The 15,284-nt window shown below is 52.0% G+C and overlaps 1 protein-coding gene across 5 annotated transcripts; it reads left to right on the top strand.

The window, feature by feature from the left end:
* The first annotated feature begins 747 nt into the window (after positions 1-747).
* Positions 748-15,231, top strand: HDAC8 (histone deacetylase 8). Of its 5 annotated transcripts, XR_001875007.1 has the most exons (12): positions 748-865; positions 1,243-1,295; positions 2,664-2,794; positions 3,750-3,891; positions 4,873-4,985; positions 5,989-6,066; positions 6,463-6,571; positions 8,083-8,255; positions 9,712-9,806; positions 13,308-13,413; positions 13,894-14,032; positions 14,958-15,231. XR_001875007.1 is itself a non-coding variant. In XM_017816070.1 (11 exons), the coding sequence occupies exons 1-11, from the start codon at positions 785-787 to the stop codon at positions 13,914-13,916; spliced, it is 1,104 nt and encodes a 367-aa protein (XP_017671559.1). In that variant the 5' UTR covers positions 748-784; the 3' UTR covers positions 13,917-14,435. The 5 variants fall into 5 exon arrangements, 3 of the variants coding, with proteins under 3 accessions (XP_017671559.1, XP_017671572.1, XP_017671580.1); XR_001875008.1 differs by lacking the exon at positions 14,958-15,231 and having other exon boundaries at positions 13,232-13,413; positions 13,894-14,435; XM_017816070.1 differs by lacking the exon at positions 14,958-15,231 and having other exon boundaries at positions 13,894-14,435.
* Positions 15,232-15,284: the final 53 nt, after the last annotated feature.

The raw sequence follows: 15,284 nt of genomic DNA, 5'->3' as shown, positions 1-15,284 counted from the left end.
TCACCACTGCCATCGTTCCCAGGGAAAGGCACTGGCACTCCTTGCACCCAGAGGCCTGATGGCTGCATATTCTCCTGGGAGCTCTGCCAGGGTGGCCACATCCACTGTGGCAAGCACAGAGGACGTGGTCTGTGCCAGGTGGATGCCCCAGCAGAGCTCCTTCTGAGAGGGCGATGGTCACCAGCTCAACTTGCCTCTTGAGCTGGGAGGGTGACAGTGCCTGTGCCACGTGCCAACACCGTGCTCTGCCCAGGCTGCCCGCCGCGCTCCCCGGGGTGGCCCCAGAGCCAGATGTTTTCCTGTGTGTGTTTCTGTGGTTTTTGATCTCCAGAGGTTGGTTCGGCCTCAAAGCCGGAGGGGGGCAGGGTGTCTCTCGAGCCATCGGCTGTTGTGTACGTGTTGCTGATCCCTCCCACCGTGACCCCTGCCCCGGGCAAAGGAGCCTTGATAGGGCCGAGCCCCAGCCCGGCTCCTCCCTCCGGCACGGGGGGCCCGGTGGGAGCTGCCTGGGCTCGGCGGGGCTCGGGCACCCCGAGCAGGGCGGGCGGTGCGTGCGGGGCTCAGTCCTTTTCTAATGACAATTACTACGTTTTTAGATAATAGACACCACCCCGAGCCGCGTGGGGGCCCCAATAAAAACGTCTCTAACAGCGTGTGCGGCCTGTCCTTGCCCGGCCTGGCTGGGAGGGAGGGAGGGCGGCGGGGCGGGCCTACAGCTCCCGGCGGGCCGCGGGGCCGGAACCGCCCGTGCTGCTGCGCCCCGGCCCCGGCCGTGTGGGCCTCGATGGCGGCGGCGCCGCCGGTCTACGTGTACAGCCCGGAGTACGTGGAGCTCTGCGACTCCCTCTGCAAAGTGCCCAAGCGGGTCAGCGCCGCGCCGGGGGTGGCGGGGCGGGGGGCCCGGCACGGCGGGAGGGAGCGGGGAACGGGCGGCCCCGGCGGAAGGAGTGTGCGGTCAGAGTCGGGGGGGGCCCGTCTGTGCCCTCACACCGCCCCTGGCAGCGCCGTGACAGCGACACTGAAGCGCTGCGCTTCCCTTCCCCGGCTGTGCCTCTGCCCGGGACACCGGGAGGCCCATCACGCACCCCCGGGATGCCCTGCCCGGCTCCAGCCGTGCCGGGAGAGCCGCTGCTGGGGGGAGTCACAGCCACAGCTCGGCTGCGAGTCCTTCCTTGGGCCCCCCCATGCCCCCGGTTGCTGCCCTTGTGTCTCCTGCTCTCACGGATGTACTCTTCTCTTTAGGCCAGCATGGTGCATTCGTTGATTGAGGCGTATTGCCTGCTCGACCAGATGAAGTAAGTGCTCCCGTTTTCTGTGAAGGGGTGTTTTCTTCTCCGCTGAGGTTTGGAAGGTGCTGAGTAACTTCAGGTTTCACGCTGTCCCTGCTGGCAGGGAGCCCCCACAGTGTGTATTTCTAAGGAATCTACACTGTGTATTTCTAAGGATCTAAGGAAAGTGCTTGTTTTACCACGTGGACACGATTACAGTGGAAGGTGTAATTCGTGGTTACTCTCCTGGTCTGGTGGAGCACAGATTTTTCTCGTGCCTTCTCTGCAGAGTGTCTGTCACCCCCAGGCTTGGGGCTTGGAGCAGGGTGACAACCTTGGTGCTGCTCCAGATCCACTGCTCAGTCAGTGCTGATACAGAGAGGGACCTTGTTGTTTTGCTGTGTCGTGATTGATCTGGGAGACTTCTTGTGAGGTCTTGGGGCTGTTCAGGAGAGAAGACAAGGTGAAACCTGGGGCAGAAGAGTGAGATCCCTCCTGCTTCATTTGGCTTTTGACACTGGAGCATATGAAGGGAATAAAAGGCTTAGCTCAGCCTCTCTTATATTCTTAAAAAAAAATCCCATGCTCCAGTTCAGCAGGGCCAGAAGGTCCTATTGGGACTTCTTTTTTAAAAGAATTTTTTTTTTTTTTAGCCATTTTGGCAGTGTGCTTGGTGCCTGGCTGCAGGTGCCATCATCTAGCAGACCTGAAGGGCTGTTTGCCTTGGCAGGGGCTGGGAAGTGCCTGGCACTGGGACCAGCCTAGAGTTGGGAATTTCCTACGGTCTTCCCATTCTTTCCTATGCTGTGCTGCCCATGTGTGCCCCCGGTGTCTGAGATTTGGAGAGGGTTCAGTGTGTTGCAGGATTTGTTTAGGCAGACTGCAAAGCACCCAAACCCAGGAAGGTGCTGGGAACAGCAATAGTCTCTGCTTTGATGCAGGTGTAGGTCAGAGCACTTGAGAAGTGCTGTCCAGCTCCTGACCTGAAAGGGTGGGGTCCTGCTGCAGCAGCTGGGACTGGACTTTTCCCTCTGTTAGTGCCTCTGTGTGTAACCAGAATGTTGGATCCACTGGGCATTGCTCATACTGGGAGAACATGCAGAAAAGGGGGAAAAACACTTGAAGCAAAATAGGAAGGTCAGTGCAGGCAGCACCTGTAGGTGTTGTTCCCTGTGCTGGGCATAGCAGGCAGTGCTATGCTGGAGTCAAGGCCAGCTCAGCTGGATGTTTGCTCACTGGAGTGGCAGTCTGGTGCGAGAGAAAGAGGGATGTTTGTTTGCTTTTACCACAGTAACTGCCAGAAGAAGACTTCTAGGTTAAAGGCTAAAGCTGAGCATTCCAGCCAAACCCTAGGCCCTCTTGTCCTGACATGCTCCCTTCCTTCTCTCTGCCTAGGATAGTCAAGCCAAAAGTGGCCTCCATGGAGGAGATGGCAAGTTTCCACACAGATGCTTACCTGCAGCACCTGCAGAAGGTCAGTGAGGAGGGGGATGATGACCATCCGGAGTCTGTGGAGTATGGACTGGGTAAGGACGTGTGTCTTCAGCGAGAGCTTAGCTGAGTGTCAGGACCAGGATGCTTTTTTTGCTGCAGCTGCAGTTAGAGTGGTGAGCTCAGGAGTAGGTCCCTTCTATGGGGTCAGCCCTTCAGAAACAAGCTGCTCCAGCATGGGTCCCTTTCCATAGAATCAGTCCTTCAGGAACTGCTCCAGTGTGGGTCCCTTTCCATGGGGTCAGTCCTTCAGGAATAAGCTGTTCCAGCATGGGTCCCCTGCAGAGTCACAGGTCCTGCCAGCAAACCTGCTGCAGCGTGGGTCCCTTCCATGGAGTTACAGCTTTGTTCAGGCACACTCCCCTGCTTCTGGGACATAGGGTCCTCCAGGGGCTGCAGGGCCATCTCTGCTCCATCGTGGACCTCCACGGGCTGCAGGGGCATAGCTGCCTCATTGTGGTCTGTACCATGGGCTGCAGGAACTCCAGTGCCTGGATCACCTCCTGCCCCTCCTTTCCTGCTGACTTTGGGGCCTGCAGGGTAGTTTCTTTCACAGGCTCTCACCTCTCTCCCAGGTGCTGCACCGTGGTTTTTGCCCTTTGTTTGATATGTTCTCCCACAGGCTCTGCCCGCAGTGCTGATGGGCTCAGCCTTGCCCAGAGGCAGGTCCGTCCTGGAGTTCTGTCCAACATGGGGGCAGCTCCTGGTGGCTGCTCACAGAAACCACCCCTGCAGCCCCCCCACTGCGAACACCTTACCACGCAAACCCACCACAACTTTATTCCTACTCAGGCCCCCTGAATCTGCTGTGTGAGTCCAAAGCTGACAGCTGTTGTGAGGGTTTGTGCCATGGCTTTGGCGTTGTGTTTGGAACAGAAGGTCAGAGCCGCACTTAAAGAAGATGGCTCAAACAAAAGGAATGTGCTTCCCCTGGAGGAAAAGGCCTGTTGTGTCTGACATGTGGACTCTTACCTGGACTTTTACCTGCAGGTTATGACTGTCCAGCCACTGAAGGGATCTTTGAGTATGCGGCGGCCGTGGGAGGAGCCACCATCACTGCAGCCCAGTGCCTGCTGGACGGCAAGTGCAAGGTAGCAATTAACTGGCCTGGAGGGTGGCATCATGCAAAGAAGTAAGAAAACAATCTCTTCCCTTGTGTTTTCTCACCTGGTATCTGAACCCCGCTTCCTAGCTCCCGGCTCCCCTGCGAACCCTCAGGGTGCGGCGATCCAGCTGGGAGAGAAGGCAAGGTGTGAGGGAAGGCAGAAGGTAGAGAGGGCAGGGCAAAGGCCTGAGAGGAGGCCGGTCACTGCCCGGTGCTGTTGCTGTCATGGACTGCAGGGAGGGTCTGGAGCAGGTATATTCACAGATGTCCCGCCATTCCTTGATACTTGGTTATCTCCGGCAGTTCAAGTGAGAAGGGATTTTGTGAGGTCCATAGAGAAGCACTGTGGAGAGTCAAATGATTGATGCAGCTTGGAACACAATGGGAATGTGGCAACATGTTGGCCAAATTGTTTTGTGTGGCTTTTTTGGTTTCTTAATAAGAGGTTTGAAAAGGTGCAAGGTTGACCTTGGGTTTCCCTACACTCCATGGGGGGCTGTTTGCTCTGAACTCTAACATCAATAATGATCTTCCAGCACAACAGGAGAGGAAGTAAAAGTTTTGATCCTGAATTCTGTGGTTCTGTAATGGTAAAATAATTTGTTTCCATCCCATTTTCCATGGATGTATGTTTTATTTAACTTGTGTCCCCCATCTCCCAAAACATGGGGCCTGTCTGCAGTGCAGACAAGACAGTATGTCTTCCTTGTCCACAGCCAACTGGCCTTCACAGTGCTATTCTGTGTCCCTGGGGAGCCCCAGGAATTTGCATGAACCCCGTGTCTAACCCTGAGAGCTTGAACATGGATGTGCAGATGCCTCTCCTTGCTGCAGTGACTTTTCTGACCTGGCAGAGGACCTCTGAAGGTGTAACAGTGGTGTGCGAGCTGGGTTCTCGTCCTCCTCTGGGCCCCTGTGAGGTGGAGACTTGCAAAGTCAGGGTGTCAGCACCGAGACTGGTGGTGACTGCATTGGCAACGTTCAACGTCATGGACATTGTTTTCACAGGGATGAAGCTTCTGGCTTCTGTTACCTGAATGATGCCGTCCTGGGGATCCTGCGGCTGCGCCAGAAATTTGACCGTGTGCTTTATATCGATTTGGATTTGCATCATGGGGATGGTAAGGCCCAGCAAAGGCTGCAAACAGCACAGCTGCACAGGCCCAGGGGGAGGAACGGGAGAAGTTAAGGCCTGTTGGCGCAGCAGAACTTTATGTGCTGCCACAGCTGTGGCTTTGCCTCCTTTCAGTGCAGTTGAGTTCACTCAATCCATTTCTGCCTTGTCCTGTTTTATGAAGTTGCCCTTCAGATGCTGCTGTTCAGACCTCTCTTGAGGGTCTGGGCAGGAGTCTTGTACCTAAAGCAACAGACAGTGTTGTCCTAGTCTCCCATCCTGGCAGAGCAGTTGCTGACAGGGTTTAATTGTTTAATGCTCCAGTGCCAGAGGGAAGCAGCCAGTAGTAAACGGTGCTTTTAAAAGAAGGCTTGATGCTATAAAACTAAAGCCAGAGCTGGCCTTTCTGAAACTGCTCTCTCCTTCAGGGACACGATTTCAGCACCATTTAACATTTCCCGCTCTTCTAAATTTTATGGTGTGTTTCATTTTGCTCCGTTTTCTCCCTGCATTTGGTTTCTCTTAAGTTTCCTGTTACTTCTTTTTCCCTCCCCCCACCCCCACTATTTTAATATGTCTTTAAGGAAAAGAAAAGGCATGTTGAACCGCAGCAGCACTGAGAAAAAGCGAGAGAGCCCGGTAGCACTGGTTCTAATCAGAGCCAAGCTCTGGCCAAGGCAGCCCTGCTCGGATCCCTCTCCCAGCCTCGCAGGCCGAGCAGCGCAGGCGAGTGCTGCTGCCCTGGGCACTGACGTGAGGTATCGAGATCCGTTCAGTACTGATTAGCATGAGACCTGCCAAATTCATTTCAGTTGTGACCTTTGCTGCAGTTGAACTCAGGTCTCTGTGAATCGAGAATGGATTTATGGAGCCACATCTGCATTTCTGCTTCGCTCATGCTGCTCCTGCTCTGCTTGCTGCCCCATGTTTATCAAGCAGCTCTGTTTGTGTGTTCAGGCTCTGTCATTTATATGAATCGTGCATGAAAGCTGTTTTTTCTTTCCTGGTAGGAGTTGAAGATGCCTTTAGTTTCACCTCGAAAGTCATGACTGTTTCTCTGCACAAGTTTTCACCAGGATTTTTTCCAGGCAAGTTGAACATGTGAGGTTTTGTGCTCATTTGGTTCATGCCTTTGCTGGGGCCTCACCAATGATGCAAGTCCCATCCCTGCTGTCCAGAAGAGATGTCTTGCTGCCTCTCCTCTCGACCCAGAAGAAGGAAGGAGCAGGGAGCTACATGTTTGGTGTTTCCACCTTTGTGGTTGTGACTGAGCTCTGGGCAGAGCCCCTTCGACTCTGCATGGCAGAATTGGGCAGAGGAGAGAACTGGGTCCCTCCCACCCTCCTTTCTTGGTGGTGGCAAGTGGACTTCTCCATTAGTGTGCCGAAGGTCCTGGCTTTCAGCTCTCCTCTGAGAAATCCCACACATCTCTCTCTTGCAGCTCCTCTGCTTTCCCTCGTAACTGGGGTGTTTCTGTTGCACAGGCACTGGTGATGTGACAGATGTTGGCCTGGGGAAAGGTCGCTATTACAGCGTGAACGTGCCCATTCAAGATGGCATTCAAGATGAGAAATATTACCAGATCTGTGAAACGTAAGCCCTCTTGCTCCAGTACATCTTACTTGGACGGGATTTTAGAGAATAAGACACTATGCAGCTCACTACTTTTAATTACAGTCCTTTCTTAAGGCGTGCCCCTTCCCCTCTTGCACCCTCTGATTGCAGTGAGCATGGATTGTAAGAGTTCTCAGAGGTCTTGTCCAGGTTCTTAAGCAAACTGAATATACAGAGACATTTGTGGGTGGCTGGAGAGTCTCTGCCACAGGTCAGCCTTGTGTGTCTAAGGAGAGACTGAGAAGGCACAAGTATTTTTTAGCTGTGGACTTAGGGCTAGATGTTTTTCCTTCAAATAAGTGCACCGAATCCTGACATTCTGTGGGACATATGCTTGGGGCTTAGCTAAAAGTGTTTTCCAAGTACCCTCTGTCCATGCTGGAAGAGTGAAAGGCTGAAGGCTGAACATGTGACAGTGATGGAGCTGCCTCCTGGCAGGCTCCTCTGTCACTCAGCTGGTGATGGGCCTCACAAACCTTGTCAAAACTGGGCTGCAGGGCTTGTTCTTTTCCAGGGAGAGGAGCCTCAGCACCAGGCTGCAGGACACAGTAGCACATCCACCTCTCAGCTCTAACACTTGAGGGCTGAAACCTCTCCAGACTTGTAGGGCGGTCGTGTGGAGGCCATGCCTCCTGCTAGCTTGCTGATGCTTGCCACTGCTGGGGTAGAACAGCCTTCTTTCTGCCGGGAAACATGCTTCTAAAAAGCAGCTCTAGGGGCTGAAAGGGCTGACCAGGAGCCTGGTCAGGAGGAACCTACTGCATGCATTCACAGCTGAAGGACATCATAACCTGCCTAGATTCCAAGCTGTGTATAACCAAAGCTTCTACAAAGAGATTTTGAGATTTTGAGTTCTGTCCAGGCTGGGAAGCAGTCATGGGCCTGACTGTGGATGTCTGATTGTCTGAGGGTGATTGCCTGTGCTTCCCAAAACCGTGGTGGGCTTGAAGCACAGGGCTCCCTCCAATGCAGGCTGACTACACCTTGCACAGAGCTTTTCCTTTTGTTTTTGCCTCAGGAGCCACATAAGAGAGAGGAGAATGAGAACCTAGCCAGAGCCTTCCTCTGTTTGTCAGTGAGATCTCAGTGAGAGATGTCTGAGAGTTCAGGATTGTTGTTTTGCCTCATCTCCACCGCGACCTTCAGAGGGGAGAGAAGCCTCTGGATTTGTCTTGCAGCCAAAGAGCAGCCAGTGCAAATGTGGAGTTTGATGCTACCATAAGCTGATGAGGACCAGGTCCCCCTCCCCAATGTTGTCAGTGGTGCTTTTGCCTTCATCAGCCTGGTGATAAGTTCTCTGAGAGCTAAACTTGCTGCGGGAGAGCAGTGGGGGCAGAAGGCTAACTGGGAGCAGAGGGAGTGTGACTGGTACAAGCTGGGTGGAAGCAGAGAACGCAGAAACCCCGAGAGGCATTGGTGGATCTGAGGGCCCAGAGCTGTGCTACCAGCATCCCTGTGGCATTAACCCCCAGTGCTCCTGCTCTCCACAGCGTGCTGAAGGAGGTGTACGCCGCCTTCAACCCCGACGCGGTCGTGCTGCAGCTGGGGGCCGACACCATCGCTGGGGACCCCATGTGCTCCTTCAACATGACGCCCGAGGGAGTGGGCAAGTGCCTCAAGTATGTCCTGCAGTGGCAGCTAGCAACTCTCGTGCTGGGGGGAGGTGAGTGTGTCCTGCTGGTCTCAGAGAAACACGTTTGTCCTCCCGTGACCCTTCCTCGAGTGCCTGTCCTTGGGCTCGGCACTGGCCGGGGTTTAGCAGGGTGACTGCTGGGCAGTGTCAGGAGGGCATGCCATGGTACAGTACTGTGTCCTCACACCTGAAATCCTTGATACTGACAGGTGAAAGTCTCAGTCCTGACTCTCACATCTTATTAAAAGCTGCATGGCTCCTCTGGAGAAGAGGAAAGGACGACAAACTGATCGTGACTTCTCAGTGGCACCTCTGATTCCCATCTCTGCTGATCAGCCTTCCAGTGCTTCTCTTTAAAAGTGAGCACTGTGTTCCCAAACCTACTTTGGGCACCTGGCAATGAATGGTTTTGTTTAGATTCAAGCAGGGGCTTGGGACAAGGACTGGCTGCCTGCAAAGTACAGCAGGGCTCTGATACCCAGTGAAAGCTAAGGTGGACTTATCTCTGCTGTGCTGCATAACCAGCTGCCTGTCCAGTGGGGAGAGCACAGGACAGGCTTTTTGTAACGGAGCATTTCAGAACAACAAAAGCCACTGTGTGCCAGGGAGAGCTCCATGCCTGGAGGCAGATCAGCTCTAGCTGCTGTCCTTTTTGAGATGGGGGAAATCAGGTATAGCATGTTACACCTAAAATTTGATGTGCCTGATGCTCTTTGTTTTGGAAAGGTTATGAGTGTTCAATCCTGCTGTGGCCTGTCTGTGGGTATGCTGGGGATGTCACCTTTCAGACAAAAAACCCCAAAACTTTTGTCAAAAAATGAGGGACAACTATTTGTCGCTCTTGAAAATACCAAAGCAGTGTCCCACCACTGCAGAGCATTTGAAGTGGGAGGTGGGGAAGGAGTGAAAAAAAGCAGGAAAAGCCCCTACAACAACCAACCCAAACAGAAGGGAATTTTGAAAAATACAGTCTCCCTGTCTTGTCATTGTGTTTCTCTCTCTTCACTATTCTAGTCATCTTTCCTGAAAAAAAACCTTACCTGAGTTTCTTGTGTATTTTGGTTTTTGGGTCTAAGGCTGGCATTAAAAAGCAGGAAGCCCCTGTTTCTGCTGCAGCCCTTGCACTTCCCTCCCTGCTACATGTGGGCACCTCTCCTTGTTGCCAGGAGAGAGTCCAGCACATGGGGCTGGGAGCTCATGCTGGGTCTGAGATGGTGGCTGAAGGACTGACCTCTGCCCCACCAGCTGTAACTGGGGTTCAGTTTGAGAGGTCTGCTCTTGCACACAGTGTCATTTGGACCTGGCCTCGTGTAGCCAGCAGGTGCAAAATGCAGATTTTGGGCACAGCTTGAGTGGATGAAATAAGCTGAATTCATGTGAACTGTGCACACTGCCTCCACAGTTTGTTCCTTCCACTAAAATCTCTCCCTCTCTCTTCCCTTTCCCCACTCTTCCCCCTCAAAATCCCAATTCTTACTGGAAACAGGAGGTTACAACCTTGCCAACACAGCTCGCTGCTGGACATACTTGACTGGGGTGATCCTTGGGAGAACACTGTCCTCGGAGATCCCTGACCACGAGGTAATGCTGTGAAAAACCCTCCCTTCTCCTTGCAGAAGAGACAGTCATTCCACCTAATAATCCACACAGCATCCTTGCCACTTAGTCCTGTTTTGTGGAGACACTCCTGTAACAATACCACCCTATCCCAGCAGCATGGTGGGTGCTTGTGCCCAAAAGCGGAGGCTGCAGCTTTCTGGGAGGGATCTCAGGAACCAATAAACTTCAGTCTCTGATGGTTACAGAGAGGATGGGTGGAGGGAGCCACCAGTTGCTCAAAGAGCTCTTTAGGGTGTGCATGTACTTTTGCCTTTCTCGAGGCTTTGAATTTTAACCCTGCTTTTATCAACATACAGAAAGGACCAGGTGCAGCTTTGAAGCTTTGGCTGTGGGGCCAGGTGCTGTCTCAGTGCCAGTCCTGGTGCTTTTCATGTCTTGAGTGGGGCTGGACAGTGTGAATTAACTTCTGTCTAGTGAATCTGTTTCCCCTGACATGGGAATGCCAGTTGGTTGATGAAACTCATGGAAGAGTTTCATGGAAGACTACCCTGCCAGGGACCTGGGAAGCCCTCCCACCTTGGGGCTGTGGTTCAGCTGTTCAACACATTGCTCTGTGTTCTGGGGAGGAATGGCCCAGGTGTTGGCACACCAAAAGCAGGAGTTTGAGATCCAGCACCCTCTCACCCTTGAGGGGATATGCACACTCTGTGCTAGTATGGACCAGCTTGTACTGGATCATGTTGTGCATCTTTCCCGAGAGAGTGTTCCTCCATGTGTGGGAACCTTCTGCTTCTCAGGAGCACCAAAACAAGTAGGATTTCTGATGGAGGCTGTGATATATAGGTATCAGTCTCTCCTGCTGCTGAACCTGGCTTTGGGACACAACAGAGTCAGAAATACTCATATCCAATGGCACATGCACATCGGTCCTTAGCAGAGGGAGATGCCTCTGTAATAAGAAACTGGGATAGGATGCCTGTAATAAGGAAACAAGAAATCCTGATGCTTTAGGTACGGGCAGAGGTCACTGTGGAGAGCACAGTGACAGTGTGCTGGTGCAGCTCCCTGCCTGCTTTCCTGAGACCTCTGTGCTGTTCAGGGGCATGAGAACATTGTTCAGTAGCCTCTGCACGATGGGGGCAGCACATGGCCCCACACACTCAACATCCAGCTGAGAACAGCAGAGGTGTGGTCTGGGGCTCTTCATGCTAAGATGCCATGGGAGTGCTTGTCCAGATGTTTGCTGGGTGACTCTGGTGGAGAAGGCAAACTGAACAAGCAGTTCAGTGCCCAGGGTGCAGCTGCCTTCCCTTGTGGGTGTCTGTGTGCTGTGCACTGCATTTGGGGCCCTCCTACTGCCTGCCTGCATTCCAGCTCTTCCTCTGAAGCATGGAGAGGGACACATCCATACTTGGCTCTGTTTGAAAAGCCACAGAGTGAACCAGGAAAGCCCTGTGTAAACAAAGGCAAGTCTGCCTCTCACAGGGGTCAGAGCAAAAGGCAGTAAGATGGTTGGAATGTTTTTTGGAGGACAGTTTCAAATAATACTTAAACATCGTCCTTGTGAGCCATAGCCCATCTTGCTCTGACATTTACTGATCCTAAAATCCACTTTCTGTCTTTTCTGATGGGCTCATCTTGCATCAGAGCTTGACAGAGAGCAGTCAGATGTCAGGCAGTGCTTTGCCCTTGTCTTACTCCAGATTCCTATGTCTGCTCCTGGATTTTTGACTTGACAAATGTGCTTAAACCTTACAAACCTCAGATTTTTAGGGGAAGAAGTGCATGAGTATGTATTCACTTCACTTTGATGGGAATTCTTCTGTTCCCTTCTCTCGCTCCATGAGTCACTGTATTTAGAGAAGGCTTTTTTTTCCCTGTAGATGGAAGCAGTCCAAGGTAACATTGTTCCTTACCTGGCTAGTGCAGGTTCCAGGCCAGCACTTTGAGATGCAGCCTGTTCTCTATGATTAAGGATGAGACATCTTCACCTTGCATTAATCCTACAGAGCTTCCCAACAGAATCTCCCAGAGAAGGTATAGCTGAATGGTTTGGCATATTTTAGAGTCCTTCTCATGAGTATATTTTAGCCTCTGTAACCTTCCCATGCAATGCTCCAGGCTCCCTGCATTTTGCTGTTGGCATTTTTAAGGTAAACTGGTGGAAGCAGGTTTGGTGGAGGGAAAAGCATGAAGGAAGAGGTTTGGAGGCCACTGGGAATGAAATATTTACACAGCTAGGGAATAACTGAAGGGGAGGCAGCATGAGCTTTCACTGTATGTGGATGGATTTGTGTGCACACAGGGTTGATGCCTTTTTGTCAGATTCCCAGGGCTTTTTTCCTGCTGCTTCTGGCAAAGAACCACTAGTGGTTTAATAGCTTATCAGTGCCTGTGCACAGAAACAAAGGTTGGTACTTCCTGATTTCATGTTTTCTTTGCTTTAAATAGGAATTCCCATTCTGATTAACACGAAATGTGGAAACTGAGCTGTCAGCCTTTTGAGATCAGTGCAGAATTCCTGACTGTGAGCAGCTTAAAGGCAGTCCCACCACTGCTTTCCTGCTGTCCAGCCACAGGGCTCTGCTCACCTCTTGAAGGAAACTCCTGAGAATTTGTGGGCTGGGACAGATTGTTGCTGAAGCACTGGCTGTGAGGTGGCTAGGCTGTGCTGTTCCATCAGTCTCCAGGTCTGGCAAACTCTTTTAGTAATGATGGGCCAAATTCCACACAGTTGTATTCAGCACTTTGCTTCTCCTAAAGCCTTGAGGGGCTTGGGGATGTTCTTGACAGCTCCAGGTCTTGAAATCAAGTTACTATGAAAGAAAGACAATATTCAGAAACCTGGAGGTCTTTTGGTCGTTTTTGGTTGGTTTTTTTTTTGTCCACGAGTTTGTAGAGAAGGGCTTGAAAACAAGACAGCTGTGGTTTGGAGACCCAGAAACATTTGACTGAGCATCAGTGTAATGGTGTTTAAATAGTCTGAGGATGTCTGGAAAGACCAGCGTAGAATTCCTTGAACATCCAGTGCTGATGGTGTCATGAGTCATGGTCCCATCACAGCAGGTTCTACCAGTGAACTGTTTTCCTAAAATCAGGAACAGAATGTGGACTTCCGTAAGATGCCTAATTTTTTGCTGTTGGCATAGTACTTGTTGTCAGGTCTGGCATTATTCAGTAGAATAGGTAGCACTTGAATTTTGTTGACTAAAAAATCAGGTTAATCATGTGTAAAATGAGTGTCAACAGCTTTCCCAAATTAAACACTGGGATAGACACTTGACTGCTTTTGGCTGCACCATTGGGCTCTGCTTCCCAAGCCCTTGAACTGAGGAATGGTTGAAAACTCCAGGTGGGCACAGACACTGCAGAAGCACCACCTTGATGTCGTGAAGCCACATGTGGCCCTCAGATGGAGAAACTGTTTCTTGCCTTTTTCCAAACAGGTACCCACAGAGAACCCTGCCCCCAGCCTCAGCCACCAGGGCCTCTCTGCTGACTCTCCCCTCCTCTTCCCTCCAGTTCTTCACAGAGTATGGTCCTGACTACGTGCTGGAGATCACCCCAAGCTGCAGACCAGACCGCAATGAGCCACAGAGAATTCAAGAAATTCTGAACTCTATCAAAGGTGAGTTGTCCAAGCCAACACTCCTGCTTTGGGCTTCCAGGTCCTTTTAGAGAGGGCTTCAGAAGAGCGCACTGGAGTCTTTCTCACTGACTAGAAAGATGAACCGTGTTCACTTGGCTGCTCATTAGTGCACAGAGTCATCTGCCTCCTACTTCCTTGGGATTCTCAGGGTTGGTGATAAAGAGCTGTGGGTCCCTGTAGCCATGCCCTGTAGCTGGGCAGAGGAGCACAGGGCCTTGTCCTCACTGGAATCATGGAACAGCCCAGGTTCTAAAGGACTTCAAAGATCACCTGGTCCGACCTTTTTGTGGGAAAGGGAGGCTAGACAAGATTACCTAGCACTCTGTCCAGTCACATCTTGAAACCTTCTGACACTGAGGCCTCTACCATGTCCCTGTGGAGTTTACTCCAGTGATTGTTCTCACTGTAAAAAAACTCTTAAAATAAGGTGAAACCTCTCCAGCTTCCTTTTATTTGCAGGGAATCTGAAGCATGTTGTTTAGCAGAGGAGGAAGGCTCAGTTTCTGCAAGAGCATTTCCCATGGGGAAGACAGCGTATTTACCTGAGCAACTGGTGAAATTTGTGGCTGCAGGGAAAATTTGGAAGAAATTACTGTTGGTTGGTTAATTTTTTTTCTCTTTTAAGAAGAAAAGCTGCTGCACGTCACGAGCACTGTGGCTCTCCCCAGGCAGGAGTGTGGGCCCTCCAGCCACAGCCTTCCAGTGCCGGCAGAGCCTCCCTTGCTCCTTCCCCTTTCCTTTTTTAACACCACAGAGTTTGTTCTCACAACTGATTTTAAATGTTTTTTAAGAGAGAGGCTGCTCAGAGCTTCAAGCCCTCCCCAGCTGGAGCCCAGAACCACGTTACCTTCCTGGCAGGGGCACAGCCTCAGAGCTGCCCGCCCGGGAAGCAGAGCCGAGGGCCAGCCTGGGGCACAGGCTGTGTCTCCTACCCACAGAAAGGCACAGCCACTGTGTTTTTAACTGGGAATTTTTTTTAAAATAAAATGTTTGAAATATTCCTCCAGCCCTTCTCTTTCTTCCTGCACCCACCCTGCCTTGCCAGTGGTCTTTTCCACAGCATCCCCCCCACCCTGCAAGGCCATGGGTGGGTTCCTGAAATCCTGTGCAGAGGGGCCAGACCCTGGGGATCCTCTCCAGAGTGTCGAGGGAGATTCAGTGTGGCAGCTCCTATCCCAGGAGATCTTGGATGAACCTCCAGATGCCCCAGTGCCCCATGCGAGTGGCCACAAGGGATCTAAGCAAGGGAACAGGTAAACAGGTACAGAGGTATTGGGGGCAGATATCACTCGATGCCTCAGGCCACAGAGCCTGGCCTCTGCTGCTCTTGTCCCCTCATTGACCTGGCCCACGGAGCTTTTGTTGTGCTGGGATTTTTTTAAGATGTCCAGTCACTGTGGGAAAGCATATTTCCTGTGGCTTTAATTAGATTACGCTGGAATAAATAGCAAGATGAAGGGGCTCCCAGCCTGGCCTTGACTTTGTTTTGCTCTCTTGTTTTTCTCTGCCGATTGAAACAACAGGAAATCTGGCGTGGAGGGAGTTCAGCAGGATGTGGCTCCCATGACTCCTGACCCCCTTCTCCGCTTCCATGTACCCTTGGCACCTGCTGTGGTGTGGTGTGATGGGGAGAGACCAGTCTTGTGTGGTCACTGCTGGCAGGAGGCTGGTGCTGCTACTAGCACAGCAAAGGGTTCCAGTGTCCTGGGGACTGTTCAGCCAGGGGAAAAGTGAGGAAGGAGAGAGCAGAGAAGCTGGCCAGCTGCCTCCTCTGACCAACCTGAGGGCCCCACATGCTCTGTCCCTGCACCAGGCAGACTGCCCTGTGAGCTGTGGGAGCTGCTTCAGGA

Source organism: Lepidothrix coronata, unplaced genomic scaffold (assembly GCF_001604755.1).
Source record: "Lepidothrix coronata isolate B3197 unplaced genomic scaffold, Lepidothrix_coronata-1.0 Scaffold2, whole genome shotgun sequence".
NCBI classification, from domain to species: domain Eukaryota; kingdom Metazoa; phylum Chordata; class Aves; order Passeriformes; family Pipridae; genus Lepidothrix; species Lepidothrix coronata.
Note: the sequence above shows the minus strand (reverse complement) of the source record. Positions and strands in the feature narration are given on the sequence as shown.